We start from the raw sequence: 17,054 nt of genomic DNA on the forward strand, positions 1-17,054 counted from the left end.
CCTCCCAGCCCTCCCAGAGCTCACCCGACTCCCCCATCTCGGGCTCCCCCATCACTGCCATGAGGCTAAGACTTCCTCTTTGCTCAGGTCTGTTTCCCCTGGGCTGGGAGCTGCAGGAGGGCAGGGACCAGTCCTGGCCTCTGTGTCCTCCACCATCACAGCCCCATCCATAAACAGGCTGTGCTCAATAAACAAAATTTAAGTTTTCCAGTGGGAGGAGAATAAAGGCTTGTGGCCACATGAGTTTGGGAAACACTGGGTTAAACAGTTTCTCCAGTATGGAGCTTGGTCAGGCCTTTAAGGTTCTATTGAATGACGGGCCAGGTCACGTGTTTAAACTGAAGTTGGGGTGAAGGGTGTAAGTCACCCAGGAAATCATGGGTGTGTTTGTTTTTGCAGTACTGGGGATTGAGCCCAGGGGCACTCTACCACTGAGCTACACCCCATTTTTTTTTTTTTTTTTTTTTTTTTTTTTTGTTCTTGTACTAGGGATTGGACCCAAGGGCATTCTACCTCTGAGCTACATCCTAGCTCTGTCTTTTTTTTTTTTCTTTTTTTAATTTTGAAACAGGATCTCATTAAATTGCCAAGGGCCTCATTAAGTAGCTGAGGCTGGCTTTGAACCTGTGATCCTCCTGTCTCAGCCTCCCAAGTACTAAGATTACAAGTCTGTGCCACCACATCTGGCTGTTTTTTGTTAATTTGCGGTCCTGGGCATTGAACTCAGGGGCATTCTACTTCTGAGCTATACTCCAGCACTTTTTTTGTTATTTGTTTTGGAACAAGGTCTTGCTAGGTTGTGGAGAGTCGCTTATGTTTGTGAGGCTGACCTTGAACTTGCCATCTTCCTATATCGGCCTCCCAGATGTGGGATGACAACTGTGTGCCACCATACCCGGCTAATTAACAGCACGCTGGGCATGGTGGCACACACCTGTAATCCTGTACTTGGGAGGCTGAGACAGGAGGATGGCAGGTTCAAGGTTCAAGGACAGCCTCAGAAACTAACCAAGACTCAGCACCCTAGCGAGCTACACCCCCATTTTTTTTTTTTTTTTGTGGTACTGGGGTTCTTGGAAACCCTTCTACCTCCGGGCTACATTCCCAGACCTGTTTTTTTTTTAATTTGGAAACAGGGTCTCTTCAGCCAGCGAGGTTGGCTTCAAACCTGTGCGATCTTCCTGTCTCTGCCTCCCAAGCACAGGGATTACAAGCGTGCGCCACCAAGCCCGTCCCCAGTCCTATTTTTTATTTGGAAACAAGGGTCTCACTAGGTTGAGGAGAATCTCACTACCTGCTGAGGCTGTCTTTGAACCGGCAACCCTCCCATCTCAGCTTCCCAAGTACTGGAATTACAAGCATGTGCCACCATGCCCAGCTATGTCTTCATTTCTGAAGCTCTGGCCCCCGTGATCTAGATATGAGTGTAGAATTGTCCGTCTGTTTGATAAAGGCCAGAGCCTAAGATCATGTCCACTGGGATCAATACTTGGGAAATAGGGTGTAGCTTGTACGTGTGTGTGTGTGTGTGTGTGTGTGTGTGTGTGTGTGTGTGTGAGAGAGAGAGAGAGAGAGAGAGGGAGAGAGAGCTTAAGAGGCAGACAGACAAGACAGGAGATAAACAACACTGGGGTGCTGTACCACTGAGCTACACCTCCAGCTTTTTATTTTTATATGGGAAGGTTTGAACCCAGAGGTATTTTACCTCTGAGCCACATCCCCAGCCTTATTTTTTTCGGAACTGGGAATTGAACCCAGCAGCATTCTACCTCCAAGCTATACCCCCAGGCCTATTTTTTAATTCTTAGAGTATCACTAAGTTGTGGAGGGCCTCACTAAGTAGCTGAGGCTGGCCACGTACCTGCAATCCTCTTGTTTCAGCCTCCCAGTTACTGGGATTACAAATTTGTGCCGTCATGCCAGATGATTATGAGGTGTTAAATCTTTGTGTTGCTTTTTTTTGTTTTTTGTTTTTGTTTTTTAGTACTGGGGATGAACCCAGGGGCATTCTACCTCTGAGCTACACCTCAAGCCCTTTTTACTTTTTTGAAACATAGTCTTTCAGCTGGGAGTGGTGGTGCATGCCTGTAATCCCAGTATTTGGGAGGATGAGACAAGATCACAGGTTGAAGGCCAGTCTCAGTAACCTCATGAGGCCCTCTGCAACTTAGTGAGATCCTGTTTCCAAATAAAAAATAAAACAGAGCCGGGCATGGTGGCACACGCATGTAATCCCAGCATTTGGGAGGCTGAGGGAGGAGGATTGTAGTTCACAGACAGCCTCAGCTACTTTGTGAGGCTCTTTGCAACTCAGTGAGACCCTGTTTCAAAATAAAGAATAAAAAACAGGGCTAGAGGTGTAGCTCGGAGTTAGAATGCCCCTGGGTTCCATCCCCAGTAACACACACACACACACACACACACACACACACACACACACACACACACACACTGCTGAAGTATAGCTCAGAAATAGAATACCTCTGGTTTCAATCCCCTGTGTGTGTCTGTGTGTGTGTGTTTGTGTGTCTGTTTCTCTCTCTCACACACACACACCCATACACACAAAGAAATGAAGACACAGGTGCCCTCATGAACCACATAATCCCCATGGCTCCAGCCAGGCCTTCTTCAGTCTCACTGGCTGCTTAGTCCTTCCCCTTCTCCTGACAGATGGCTGCTTTCCTCAGCACCATCCACATGAGATTCTGTCATCTGCAGACAGATCCATGAAACCTGGGGCGCTGGGGATTGGCTCCCGGGGCACCAAGTGGCAGCGATGACAGTGGACATCAAACCAAACAGGCCACTCATCAGGCTGAAAATAAACACTTTATGGAAAGGCAACCTTGCGGGCAGGCGGAGCCCCCATCGCGGCCCTCTCTGGGACCGCCGCCCCCGCCCAAGGAAACCGTGAGGAGGGGCGAGCAAGAGACCCAGGGGCGCAGCGCCGAGGCAGGCTGATGGTGGAGGCTGTGGAAGGTCAGGCTGGGGTGGGGACAGCCTGGACCCCAGCTCATCCGAACTGGCCGAGTGTCAGGGTGCTGAACTCCTGGCTCCATCGAAGGACGATGTCCTCGCTCTTACTCAGGCTCACTATGTTGTAGGTCTCGTTCTGCAGGCACCTCATGCGGGACACCTGCATGGATGGAGGTGTGCAGAGGGCCCGTGTCACAGAGCCGGGCACCAAGGACCGGCAGGTGAGGACCAGAGGTGGTGGTCAGTAGAGGGGAGGAGGAAACTCAGACAGGGGTTTCTTTCTTTCTCTCTTTTTTTTTTTAGTACTGGGGATGGAACCCAGGGGCATTCTACCTCCCAGCCCCAGCTACACCCCCAGCCATTTTTTTGTGTGTGGGTCTGGAGGTGGAACCCAGGGGCATGTGACCTCCAAGCTACACCCCCTGTCCTTTTTTTTTTTTTTTTTTTATTCTTTATTTTGAAACTGGGTCTCACTGAGTTGCAGAGGGCCTAAGTAGCTGAGGCTGGCCACGAACCGTGATCCTCCAGTCTCAGCCTCCCAAATGCTGGGATTACAAGCGTGTGCCACCACGCCAGACTTGGGGGTTTCTTTTTAAGATGGAGAACACCAAGTAGTCTAACCTACTTGGTTAGTCTTTTGGAATCAGGAGGGTAAGGCTCCTGATTCCAAAAGAAGGGGGCGTGATTTATCCTGGGCTACCGCCTGAGAATGGGGTCAGACTGAAACTCAGCTCAGGCATTAGCTGTGGAGTCCTTACGCCCCCTCTGTGGCCCCCCTGCAGGCTTCTCCTGACTTGGAGGGCCTTGCCTAATCGGGGACCAGGGGACCAGAGGAGGCCTCTGCCCTGATATGCAAGTAGGGAGCTGCTTTCCACAGCCAGGCGCTGCAAGAGGAGACTCAGAAGAGACTGGCTTGGGGGCGGCTGAGGGGCTGCGGGGAGAAGGTGGGAGCAGGGTGGGGACCCACCTTCCGATTCCGGTTTCTCATCAGACACTGCTGGCTTTTGAAGGAACAGTAGTTTGGATACTGCATATAATCTGTGTCACACACCTGAGCCAGAAACCAGGGAGGAGGGAATTCAGAAGCCCACCAAGACAGCATCCCCCAGAAGGTACGGCACAGCCAGGATTGGAGGCAGGGGAATGGCCTTTGAGAACCAGACCCTGCACACCTGGGACACTTCTTATTGTGCCCCTTCCTTCCTTCCTTCCTTCCTTCCTTCCTTCCTTCCTTCCTCTTTCTTTCTTTCTTTCTTTCTTTCTTTCTTTCTTTCTTTCTTTCTTTCTTTCTTTCTTTCTTTTTTTTTTTTTTGTGGTACTGGAGATTGAATCCAGGAAGGAGCCTTCTACCTTCTACCTGGGCTACATCCCCAGACCTATTTTTTTTTTTTTTGTACTGGGGATGGAACCCAGGGACATTCTACCTCTGAGCGACATGCCCAGCAATATTATTTTTGGGGGGGTCTGGGGATGGAACCCAGGGGCATTTGACCTCTGAGCTACACCCTTTGCCCTATTTTTTTTACTCTTTATTTTATTTAAATTTATTTATTTATTTATTTATTTATTTATTTATTTATTTATTTATTTTGCGGGTCTGGGGATGGAACCCAGAGGCATTCGACCTCCGAGCTACACACCCTGCCCAATTTTTCTTCTTTATTTTGAAACCAGGTCTCACTGAGTTGCAAAGGGCCTCACTAAGTAGCTGAGGCTGTCCGTGAACCACGATCCTCTGGTCTCAGCCTCCCGAATGCTGGGATTACAAGCGTGCGCCACCACATCTGGCTTTTTTATCATTATTATTTAATGTTGAAATGGCCTCACTAAATTGCTGAGGCTGGCTTCAAACCTGCGATTCTCCTGTCTCAGCCTCCCAAGTACTGGGATTATATGTATCCACCATGTCCAGTTTCCTTTTCTTTTTCCTTTCTTCAAAACAAACGTTTTGTGGTATTGGTTTTGAGCTCAGAGGCATTTTACCTCTGAGCTACACTCTCAGCCCTAATTTTTTTTTTTTTTTTTAGTTTGAAACAGGGTCTCAGCTGGGCATGTTGGCTCACACTTATAATTATAGTCCTGGTACTTGGGAGACTGAGACAGAAGAATCACAGATTCAGAGCCAGCTTCAGCAATTTAGTGAAGTCTTCAACAACTTAGCAAGAGCCTATTTCCAAATAAGGAATAAAATAGGTCTGGGGGTGCAGTCCAGAGGTAGAAGGCTCTTTATTAACTTTATTAACACACACACACACACACACACACACACACACACACACACACACACCAGCTGGGCCTGGTGGTGCACACTTGTAATCCCAGCATTTGAGAGGCTGAGACCAGAGGATCGCAGTTCGCAGCCAGCCTCAGCTATTTAGTGAAGCCCTCTGCAACTCAGTGAGACCCTGTTTCAAAATAAAGAATAAAAAGAGGGCTGGGGGTGTAGCTTGGAGGTCAAATGCCCCTGGTTTCCATTCCCAGACCCGCAAAAATAAATAAATAAATAAATAAATAAATAAATAAATAAATAAAATAAAAAACAGGGCAAATGCTGGGCATGGTGAGGCATGTTTATAATCCCAGTACTTGGAAGGCTGAAACAGGAGGATCAGGGATCATGGCCTCAGCTACTTATTGAGCCTCTGTTTTGTGGGGGGTTTTTTTTGTATTTTTTTTTTTTTTTTGTGGTACTAGGGGTGGAACCCAGAGACTTTCTACCTCCAGGCTATACTCCCAGATCTAGTTTATATTTTATTTGGAAACAGGGTCTCACTAAGTTGCTGAGAGCCTCACTAAGTAGCTGAGGCTGGCTTCGAACCTGTGCAATCCTCCTGTCTTGGCTTCCAAAGCGTGGGGATTACAAGCGTGCACCACCACACCTGGCATGATTCTGTTTTAAAATAAAGAATAAAAAAAAAAAAAAATAGGACTGGGGGTGTAGTTCAGAAGTAGTACCGCAAAAAATAAAGAGTGCCAGGTGGCCAGGTGTGGTGGCGCACGCTTGTAATCCCAGCATTCCGGAGGCTGAGACCTGGAGGATCTGAGACCAGAGGATCATGGTTTGCAGACAGCCTCAGCTACTTAGTGAGGCTCTCCGCAACTCAGTGAGAACCGGTTTTGAAATAAAGAATAAAAAATAGGGCAGGGGGTGTAGCTCGGAGGTCGAATGCCCCTGGGTTCTACCCCCAGACCCGCAAAAACAAATAAACAAACAAAAATGCCAGGCATGGTGGCACATGCTTCTAATCCTAGCATTCAGGAGGCAGAGGCCAGAGCATTGCGGTTCGCGGACAGCCTCAGCTACTTAGCGAGGCCCTTCACAACTCAGTGAGACCCTGTTTCAAAAATAAAGACTGAAAAATAGGGCTGGGGGTGTCGCTCAGAGGTGCAATGCCTCTGAGCTTCATCCACAGTACTGCAAAAATATAAAATAAAGAACAAAAAATAGGGCTGCAGTGTCGCTCAGAAATAGAATGTCCCTGTGTTCCATTCTTAGTACTGAAAAAAAAAAAAAATAGGGCTGGGTGTGTAGGTAAAGGTAGACTGCCCCTGGGTTCAATCTCAAGGAGAGAGAGAGAGAGAGAGAGAGAGAGAGAGAGAGAGGCGAGGGACTTTTGCTCCCAGTCACAGCAGCTGCCCACTGGTCAGCTTGCGGGGAAAGGGACTGAGGAATGGGAACAAAGAGGGGGCAGTGAAAGGTCTAGAGCGTGGGTTTGGGATGTGTATTGGTGGTAGGTACTTGCTTAGCATGCCCTTGATTTGATCCCTGGCACAAGAAAAAAAAATCCAGCTGGGCATGGTGGTGCACACTTGTAATCCCTGCGTTTGAGAGGCTGAAACAAGAGGATCGGACAGGTTCAAAGCCACCCTCAGCTACTTAGTGAGGCTCTCAGCAACTTAGTGAGACCCTAAATAAAGTATAAAATAGGTCTGGGAGTATAGCCCGGAGGTAGAAAAGTCCCTAGGTTCCACCCTCAGTAACACACACACACACTCACACACACACACACACACACACACACACACACACACACACATATATATATATATATATATATAATTTTTTTTTTTCAAAAAATAGTACCAGGGGGAGTAGCTTGGAGGTAGAATGCCCCTGGGTTCCATCCCCAGTACTGAAAAAAAAAAAAAAGAACCCCTATCTGTCTCTGGCTCCTGCACCAGCTTCCTACTAATTTGCCCCCCAAGTTTTTGCTCCACTGGGGAGAGTGCAGTGGGCCGTTGGAGATAATCAGGAGGTTCCCCCAGGACCCCCAGCATCCTTCCCTGTATCAGGGCTGCATGAAGCCGGTTCTTAGGAGGAACTAGGGCGCGGGCAGTGGGCTGGGCTCTGGGGAGAGGGCCTGACCTTGGTGGGGAAATCGCCATCGTGGAAGCTGAGGAACTCCTTCTGCAGCCAGCTGGACACACGGACATCTTCGCAGCCCTTTGTAGCCAGCCGAGCGCACCAGAAGTCCATGCGGAGCCCGCCGTACATGTCCAGCCCGTAGAAGCGGTCTGCAATGGGGGACTCGACCTGCGGGCGCAGGAGACAGCGGGAGGCGCGCCCCGGCCGGCCGCCCAGCCCCGGGCCGCCCAGCCCCGTACCTGGTTGCCGATGGACACGGTCTGGGCTGTGAGATAGCGGCTCAGGTACGGCGTCTTGTGGGACGTGTCGCACTGCTGCCGCTGCAGGTTGGTCTCCGAGTGGCACTGCTCCAGCTTCAGGGAGCAGAAGGCGCAGAGGGCACAGGTAGCGATGTGCCGCCGGCCGAGATTGTCACAGACCTGGGGCCGGGGTGCAGGTGAGAGGCTGAGGCTGGGGCTGGGCGGCTCTCACAGACCCCGCCCCTGAGGCCCATCTGTCTGCCTGCCTATCTATCTATCTATCTATCTATCTATCTATCTAATCTATCATCTATTGCTGTACTGGGGATGGAACCCAGGGGCATTCTACCTCTGAGCTACACCCCCAGTCCTATTTTTTTCTTTATTTGGAAACAGGGTCTTACTGAGTTGCAGAGGGCCTCACTAAGTAGCTGAGGCTGTCTGCGAACCTCGATCCTTCAGTCTCAGCCTCCCAAATACTGGGATTACAAGCCTGCGCCACCACATCCGGCTTCAGGCTTCATTTATTTTTGTGGTGCTGGGGATTGAAACCAGGGGGTTTTTTTTGTTTTTTTTTTTTTGCGGGTCTGGGAATGGAACCCAGGGGCATTTGACCTCCGAGCTACACCCCCTGCCCTATTTTTTTTTTTTTTTTTGAAACCGGGTCCACCGAAAATGGAACTCAGGAACATTCTACCTCTGAGTGACACCCCCAATCCTATTTTTTATTCTTTTTTTTTTTTCAGGTCTGGGGATGGAACCCAGGGGCATTTGAACTCTGAGCTACACCCCTGCCTATTTTTTATTCTCTTTTTTGAAATAAGATCTCACTAAGTTGCAGAGGGCTTCACTAAGTAGCTGAGGCTGTCTGCGAACCGCGATCCTCCAGGTCGCAGCCTCCCAAATGCTGGGATTACAAGCGTGCGCCACCACACCCGGCTAAACCAGGGGTGTTCTATTTTCTTTCTTTCTTTTTTTTTTTGGTGGTACTGGGGATGGAACCCAGAGGCTTTCTACCTCCGGGCTATACTCCCAGACTTTTTTTCTATTTTATTTGGAAACAGGTTCTCACTAAGTTGCTGAGGGCCTCACTAAGTAGCTGAGGCTGGCTTCGAACCCGTGCGATCCTCCCGTCTCAGCCTCCCAAGCACAGGGATTACAAGCATGCACCACCACGCCTGGCTATTTTCAATCTACAACCCCCAGCCACACACACACACACACACACACACACACACACACACACACATTTTTTACAGTGCTGGGAATGGAACTTGGGTCATTCTACCTCCGAGCTACACTTCCAGTTCTACTTTTTATTCTTTATTGGAAGCAGGGTCTCCCTGAGTCGCAAAGGGCCTAAGTAGGTTTGCGGTGTAGGTTCGTGGCCAGCCTCAGCTACTTAGTGAGGCCCTCTGCAACTCAGTGAGACCCTGTTTCCAAATAAAGAATAAAAAATAGGGCTGGGGGTGTAGCTCAGAGGTAGAATGACCCTGGGTTCCATCCCTAGCACCACACAGAAAAAGAAAAAAAAAAAAGCTTGGGGATATAGCTTAGTGGTAAAGTGCCCTGAGTTGAGTACAAGCCATAGTACTGGGGAAAACAAAACCCCTCAGCCAGCGTAGTGACACAGGCTTGTAGTCCCAGTACTTGGGAGGCTGAAACAGGAGGATCACAGGTTTTCAGACAGCCTTAGCCACTTAGTAAGGCCCTCTGCAACTCAGTGAAACCCTGTTTCAAAATAATGAATACAAAATAGGGCTAGGGGTATAGCTCAGAGGTAGAATGCCCCTGTGTTCAATCCCCAGAACTATAAATAAATAAGTAAGTAAGTAAGTAAATAAATAAAGTAGCTGGGCGTGGTAATGTGTGCTTGTAATCCCAGCACTTCAGAGGCTGAGACAGGATGATGGAAAGTTTTTAGCCTCGGCAACTTAGTGAGACCCTGTTTCAAAATAAAAGAATAAAATAGGGCTAGGGTATAGCTCAGAGTAGAATGCCCCCCTGGAGTCCATCCCCAGTAATACACACACACACACACACACACACACACACACACACACACACACAGAGTAAACCAGGCATGGTGGCACATGCCTATAAACCCAGTACTTGGAAGGCTGAGACAGAAGGATCGCAGGTTTGAAGCCAGCCTCAGCAACTTAGCAAGGCTCTCAGAAACCTAGCAAGACCCTATTGCCAAATAAATAGCCAGGCGTGATGGTGCACGCTTGTAATCCCCGCGCTTGGGAGGCGGAGACAGGAGGATCGCACAGGTTCGAAGCCAGCCGTGCTGGCATAAGAGACCCTATTTCAAAAAATATAAAATAGGTCTGGGAGTGTAGCACGGAGGTAGAAGGGCTTCCAGGAACCCCAGTACCACCAAAAAAAAAAAAAAAAAAAAAAAAAAAAAAGTCAGTTGCGCTGGCTCAAAAGACCCTGTTTCCAAATTCAAAAAGTATTAAAAAAAAAATAGGTAGCCGGGCGTGGTGGCGCACGCTTGTAATCCCCACGCTTGGGAGGCGGAGACAGGAGGATCCCACAGGTTCGAAGCCAGCCCCGCTGGCTTAAGAGACCCTGTTTCCAAAAAAAAAAAAAAAAATAGGTCTGAGAGTGTAGCCTGGATATAGAAAGGCTTCCAGCAACCCCAGTACCACCAAAAAACAAAACAAAACAACAACAAAAAAAAAAAACAACATGTCTGGGAGTGTAGCCCGAAGGTAGAAGGGTTTCCAGGAACCCCAGTACCTTTAAATAAGAAATAAAATTGGGCTGGGAATGTAGCTTGTAGGTAGAATGGCTCTGGGTTCAATCCCCTGTAAAACACACACACACACACACACACACACACACACACACACACACACAAAAACAAAACATAAAATAAATAATATAGGGCTGGGGTGCGACTCAAAGGTGGATCACCCCTGGATTTAAGCCCTAGTACAAAAAAAAATTGCTACTTAGAAGCTGTACAGTGGTACACTCTCAGAGTCCCAGTTACTCAGGAGGCTGAGGCAGGAGATTATTTGAATCCAGGGATTCAGGTTCAGCCTAGCCAACATAGTGAGACCCAATCTAAAAAAAAAAAGGAAAAAGTACAGCTGGGCGCGGTGGCGCACGCTTGTGATCCCAGCATTCGGGAGGCTGAGAAGGGAGGACCGCGGTTCATGGGCAGTCTTGGCTACTTAGTGAGGCCCTCTGCAACTCAGTGAGACCCTGTTTCAAAATAAAGAATAAAAAAAAAAAATAGGGGCATAGCTCAGAGGTAGAATGCCCCTGGCTTTTATCCCCAGTACCAAAAAAAAAAAAAAAAAAAAAAAAAAAGGAAAAGAAAGAAAATCCATTTTTTGGGGAACAGAGTTGTTGGGTATTGGAGATACCCTGAGCCTGGAATCTCTTTACAGGGTTCTAGGAACCTTCTGGGAGGAAGAGGAGCTACAACTAAGGCACGGCTAGACACTGAAGATGCTGAACAGGATCAAGAGATGACTGAGGGATGTATTCCCTACTAGGTCTTGAGAGCCCTCTTCCTTTATGGCAGACAGATGCCCTTCCCAAGTAGGGCATCCCCCAAACAATAAAAAATGAAGAAGGGTACCCTAGTTTCCCCAAATATGCCTAGGCCCCCCACCACGGCCTCGCACAGTGCGGGGACCAAAGGACCCGGTGGCGTGTAGCCATTAAACAGCCCGCCAGGCATTACCGCCTTCCCGAAACCAGACATCTCCTCTTCCAAGTACTTCCAGGCCTTGGCCGTGGGGGTCATAATGCAGGTGTTCTCCACGATAGAATAGCACAGAATCAGCAAGGCGTCCTTGTGGGGCAGCTGCAGGAGGCTGCAGGAAAGACAGTCCTGACTAGTGGGTTGGGCCAGAGGAATGGGACAGAAAACCACACCCGCTGCCTCGCCCCCCATGAGGGCCTGCGGGTCTGTCACGCACACACATCTTGAAGCTGGTCTTTGTCACATACATGTGGTGTGTGCAGCATGGGGCTTTCACCTGCCTGCTTCTACAAACAAGGAACTGGGGTCCGGAAAGGAGAAAGAACTGTCTCAAGGTTGCAATTGCTGATCAGGGCCAGAGGCCAGACCAGAGCCCAAGCCTGGTGGCTCCAGGTTCTGGGCTCACTGTGCCCCATTGTGGAGAGGGACACCTAGAGCGGGCCGCAGGCCAAGGAGGGGCACAGGAAGGGGAGGCCTGCAGTCGCTAGATGTGCCCGAAGCCCAGGTAGGTCTGAGCAGGCCTGGAGGACTCAGCTAGGAGAGTGGGCTTCGCGTTTCCAAAGAAGGCAGCGGGGGAGAGCCAGGCGTGGTGGCGCACGCTTGTAATCCCAGCATTCGGGAGGCTGAGACCTGGAGGATCTGGGTTGGTGGACAGACTCAGCTACTACTTAGTGAGGCCTTTGCAACTCAGTGAGACCCTGTTTCAAAATAAAGAATAAAAAACTAGGGCCAGGGGTGTAGCTCAGAGGTAGAATGCCCCTGGTTCCATCCCCAGTACCGCAAAAAAAAAATTAAAAATAAAAGCAAGCAAGCAGCCGGGCGCGGTGGCGCACGCTTGTAATCCCGGCATTCGGGAGGCTGAGACGGGAGGATCGTGGTTCACAGACAGCCTCAGATACTTAGTGAGGCCCTCTGCAACTCAGTGAGACCCAGTTTCAAAATAATGAATAAAAAAGAGGGCAGGGGGTGTAACTCAGAGGTAGAGTGCCCCTGGGTTCCATCTCCAGACCCCCTCCACACACACATACACACACAAAGCAAGCAAGCAGGCAGCGGGGATGGCAGGGCCCATGATGGAGCCAGGGCTTCCTGTACCTGCCAGTGTTTAGATTTCTCCAGTAGTTCTCCTCGTCGTACATATCATTCCTTTCATCCATTTCCTGGGCCGATCGGATGAGCTCCTGGATATTCTCCATCATCACAGGCGCCGACTCCACTTCCCGGACCCGGGGAGTGAAGGAGGGAGGGTTGGAAACCAAAGGTTCAGGCTGAAACTTGGCCTCTGAGTCAGCCTGTAAATTGGACGTGGCCTCTATGCCCTCCTCGGAGGCCTCCTCCTCCTCCTCCTCCTCCTCCTCCTCCTGCTTCCCTTCCTCCTCCTGCTCCTGCTCCTGCTCCTCCTCCTGCTCCTCCTGCTCCTGCCCTTTGTCCTGCTGGTGCCCCCGAGTGCGCCCTTGCTCGGGTTTGCGCTGCTCCTGGCCGAGCTCCTGTTTGCGGCCGGGCTCTTGGCCTGCCAAGGACAAGGAGGACTGCAGCAGTTCCTCCACGTTGCTGTTGAGCCGCTCGGGCCAAGGCTCGAAGACCTGTCGTTCTGTAGCTACTGTGGGGTTTGGCAAAGACAGAGGGAGAGAGGCTTAGGTTTCTGGCCCCCGAGTGTCTTTGTTCACTGAGGAACAAGCATGCACAAACAAAATGGCGGGGGAGAGCAGACTGAAGTCACACTTCTGTTCACGGTGAAGTATAAAGACCAAACCAAAGCCAGGCATGATGGCACATGCTTGTAAGCCCGGCGTTTGGGAGGCTGGGACCGGAGGATCGCGGTTCACTGACAGCCTCAGCTGCTTAGTGAGGCTCTTTGCAACTCAGCGAGACAGCTTTTATAAGATGTTATCTTATAAAAGGCCTGGAGGACTTCCAGGGCTGAAATGTCAGGGTAGGACTGTAAACCACGACAGAATATACTCTGGGACAGGAAAGCCCTAATCTGTAGTCATAAAAAGTAGCTGGGAAGCCAGGCACGGTGGCACATGCCTGTGTCTCAGTATTTGAGGAGGATCACAGGTTTGAGGCCAGATTCAGCAATTTAGGAAGACCTTCAGCAACTGAGTGAGACTCTGTTTTAAAATAAGAAATAAATAGAGCTGGGGCTGTACTTTGAAGTTAGGATGCCCCTAGGTTCAATCCCCAGTACCTCCTCTTCCCCCTCAAAAAAAGAAAAAGGTAAATGGCCCCCTCCCCATTCTTTCCTTCTTTCTTTCTTTTTTCCTTTCTTTCTCTCTCTCTTTTGTGATACTAGGGATGGAATGCAGAGGAATTTCTACCTCTGAGCTATACCCCAGCCCTATTATTTTATTACTACTACTACTACTATTATTATTATTATTATTATTATTATTATTATCTGCAGTACCAGGATGGAACCCAGGACGTTCTACCTCCAAGCAACACCCCCAGCCCTATTTTTTATTCTTTATTTTTTTTAATTTAAATTTATTTTTTTAATTGGTGCATTGTAGTCATATATCAATCACACTGGAGTATAAGACTTGAGAGGATATACAAGCACACATCATCCAATTAGCCCTCATCCAGCCCCCATCCCATTCCCTCCCCCTCCCTGGATCCCATGCTTCTTTGGTGATTAACTTTGATACATTTGTTTATGTACCTCCTGCGTTTTAAAGAGGCTCCGTCCTCCACTATTCCATACCCTCTGATTGGTCACATTAGTTGCTTCACTATAGGGCCCTTTCTATAGCTCAACCTCTTCCTGTTGCCCCTTTTCTCCTAGTTATTGCTGATTAGGGGAAGCATCTGATTTTTATTTTCTGTGATATTTCTCTGTGCATGCCACGTTTCAAGTACCGATCCCACTCTTGACGGCCCCAATAGTGGCCTGGCTACCCGGTGGACTGATCCAGACCTTGCTGGCTCAAACAGCGGCCTTGCCTCATGGGAGGCCCCGATTCTGGTCTCGCTGGCCCCCACACCAGCCTAACCCCTCAGCTGGCTTCAATCCCGGCCTCGGAGGCCGCAGTAGTGGCCTTGCCTCACGGCAGGCTCCGATGCCGGCCATTGGCCCCGGCACCGGCCTAACCCCTTGGCAGGCTCCGATCCTGGCCTCGGGGGCCCCAGCACCAGCCTTGCCTCACGGCAGGCTCCCATCCCAGCCTCGCTGGCCCCAGCACCGGCCTAACCCCTCGGCAGGCTCCAATCCCAGCCTCGGAGGGCCCAGTAGCGGCCTTGCCTCCTGTCAGGCTCCGATGCCGGCCGTTGGCCCCAGCATCGGCCTAACCCCTCGGCAGGCTCCGATCCCGGCCTTGGAGGACCCAGCACCGGCCTTGCCTCATGGCAGGCTCCAATGATGGCCTCATTGGCCCCAACCCTGGTCTAACCCCTCGGCAGGTTCTGATCCGGCCTCGGAGGCCTCAGTAGCAGCCTTGTCTCACGGAAGGCTCCGATGCCAGCTGCTGGTCCCCACACATGGCCTAACCCCTCGGCAGGCTCTGATCCCGGCCTCGGAGGCCCCAGCACCGGCCTTGCCTCACGGCAGGCTTTGATGCTAGCCGCTGGCCCCGGCATAGGCCTAACCCCTTGGCAGGTTCCGATCCTAGCCTCGGAGGCCCCAGTTGCGGCCTTGCCTAACGGCAGGCTCCGATGCCGGTTTTATTCTTTATTTTGAAGCAGGGTTTCACGGAGTTGCAAAGGTCTCACTAAGTAGCTGAGGCTGGCTGGGAACCTGCAGTCCTCCTGTCTCGGCCTCCCAAGTACTGGGATTCCAAGCGTGCGCCACCACGCCCGGCCTCATTTAATATTCTTCCCCTTCCCCATCACTCATGTCTTCCTTACCTCCTAGGCTCTGGGAATTGCAGTGTCCATAGGGGCTGGCAGGGTCTCACCTGTGGCTTGGGATGAGATCGGGGAGGCGATGGGGGAGGCGACGGGCGAGGCCTTGGTGGTGGACGGGACTTCTACTGCAGCCTCTACCTCCTTGGCTGTGTTAGGTGACAGGATGGACACTGGCTGGGAGCACCGGACCCTCTGCAGGGAGAGAAGAAAAGTGGGAGGCGTTTTCTCCCCCACAGGTCAGACTTGGGCTCCAGTCGTCCTCGGGTCCTTCTCCCAGCTGGTGGCATGGCTCACCGTTCCTGGGCAGGGATGAAGGAACAGGGTCCTGCTGCTGGGAGCCTCTATTCTGAGAAAGGGTCCCTCTAGAAGGTAAAGTCTTGTTTGACTGGTCTATCTTGTTGCATTTTGACTAGAACAAAAGAACTGACCTAGTTGGGAGTGGTGGTGCACGCTTGTAATCCCAGCATTCAGGAGGCTGAGACAGGAGGATGGAGGTTCACAGACAGCCTCAGCTACTTAGGCCCTCTGTAACCCAGTAAGACCCTGTTTCAAAATAAAGAATAAAAAATAGGCCTGGGGGTGTCGCTCAGAGGTTGAATGCCCCTGGTTCTATCCCCAGTACTGCAAATAATAATAATAATAATGATAACAACAACAACAACAACAAAACAACAACAACAACAACAATAATAACAACAACAATAATAATAATATAGGGCTGGGGTGTAGGCTGAAGGTAGAATGCCCCTGGGTTCCATCCCCAGTACCACCAAAAACAAAACAAAAACCACTGATCTGATTGAAAAAAATGATAGAAAAAAATGAAAGGAGTTCTGTCTGTCTCTCTCCCCTACTTTTCTCCCAATGACAGGGTTGTTCAGACACAATGAGTGTCCTGTCCACGGCGAGACTATTCACACACAATTTGGGTGAATGCTTGGCAACATGGCGCTCCTGGGGCCCCACTGCCGCTGCCTGGACCCTGGGGCCCAGAGCCCACCGTGTCCTGGGCCTCACCTTGGCGTAGTAGACGTGGTTGGCGCAACGATACTGAGTGAACTGGCAGAAGGACTCAAACCAGGAGGCATAAGGGAGATCGGAGCAGACGGCGCCTGGAGAAGGGCAGGCAGGGTGGAGGTGAACCTGGGAGGCCCTCGGAGCGCGGTGGAGCCGAGGAAACCGGGGGTCCGGGGCCAGGTGCCAGCCGACCCTTCCCCTGAGCTGGGGTGGACTCTGGGCACCTTGGTTTCCCCACTGGCCTGGCCCTCACCGTCGGGCACCAAGCCGTGGTTTTCGTATTGATCCAGCTGGACCAGAGTGGGGTTCCGGCAGCCATGGGTTGCGCGGAGCCGGCAGGTGGTCTCCGCCTTCCAGGTTGGGGTGAGCAGCGCGAAGAAGCGTTCATATTCGCTGGGGGAGAGGGGGCTGCCTGGGGTGGAGGCCGAGGTCGACTCCTGGGCTGGGACAGGTTCTAGAGACAGGAGCAGCACTGCGGGACAGGGGAACTTATGGATGGACGCCCGCACCCCACACCTGCTCCCGGCCCAGGGCAGACCCAGCCAGGCGAGCAGAACCCCACGGAAAATAGGAACTGGGGTGTTGGGGGCCGGTGATCTCTGCTGGGGGGTCCTGGGGACAGAGCAAATCGGGAAGGATCTCAGAGGGCAGGGCGCAGACCCAGGGTGACCACCAGGAGAAAGCGTCTCAGAGCCCATAAAAAGGGGGCTGAGCCGGGAGGGCTGCGGGAGCGGTGGGAGCCTCTCACCCTTCAGGAGCGAGAGAAGGAAGCCAGGTGGTGGCTTTCTCATGGCCCCGGAAGATCCGCCCGCGCTTACGCGGCTTCTAACCGGCCGAGCCAGTAGCGCGCTGGCGCGGGGTGGGTGCGGCGAGGGCT

General features: G+C 51.1%; 1 protein-coding gene across 1 annotated transcript; it reads right to left on the reverse strand.

Moving 5' to 3' along the window:
- Nucleotides 1–3,016: 3,016 nt before the first annotated feature.
- ACRBP (acrosin binding protein) lies at nt 3,017–16,968 on the reverse strand (the record flags this gene model as incomplete). Its single annotated transcript, XM_080705354.1, has 10 exons — nt 3,017–3,139; nt 3,947–4,030; nt 7,346–7,513; nt 7,585–7,764; nt 11,291–11,423; nt 12,407–12,908; nt 15,211–15,352; nt 16,178–16,272; nt 16,431–16,649; nt 16,926–16,968. The coding sequence occupies 10 exons, from the start codon at nt 16,966–16,968 to the stop codon at nt 3,017–3,019; spliced, it is 1,689 nt and encodes a 562-aa protein (XP_080561480.1).
- Nucleotides 16,969–17,054: the final 86 nt, after the last annotated feature.

The sequence above is a fragment of the Muscardinus avellanarius genome, assembly GCF_963383645.1.
Source record: "Muscardinus avellanarius genome assembly, chromosome: 11".
NCBI lineage: Eukaryota > Metazoa > Chordata > Mammalia > Rodentia > Gliridae > Muscardinus > Muscardinus avellanarius.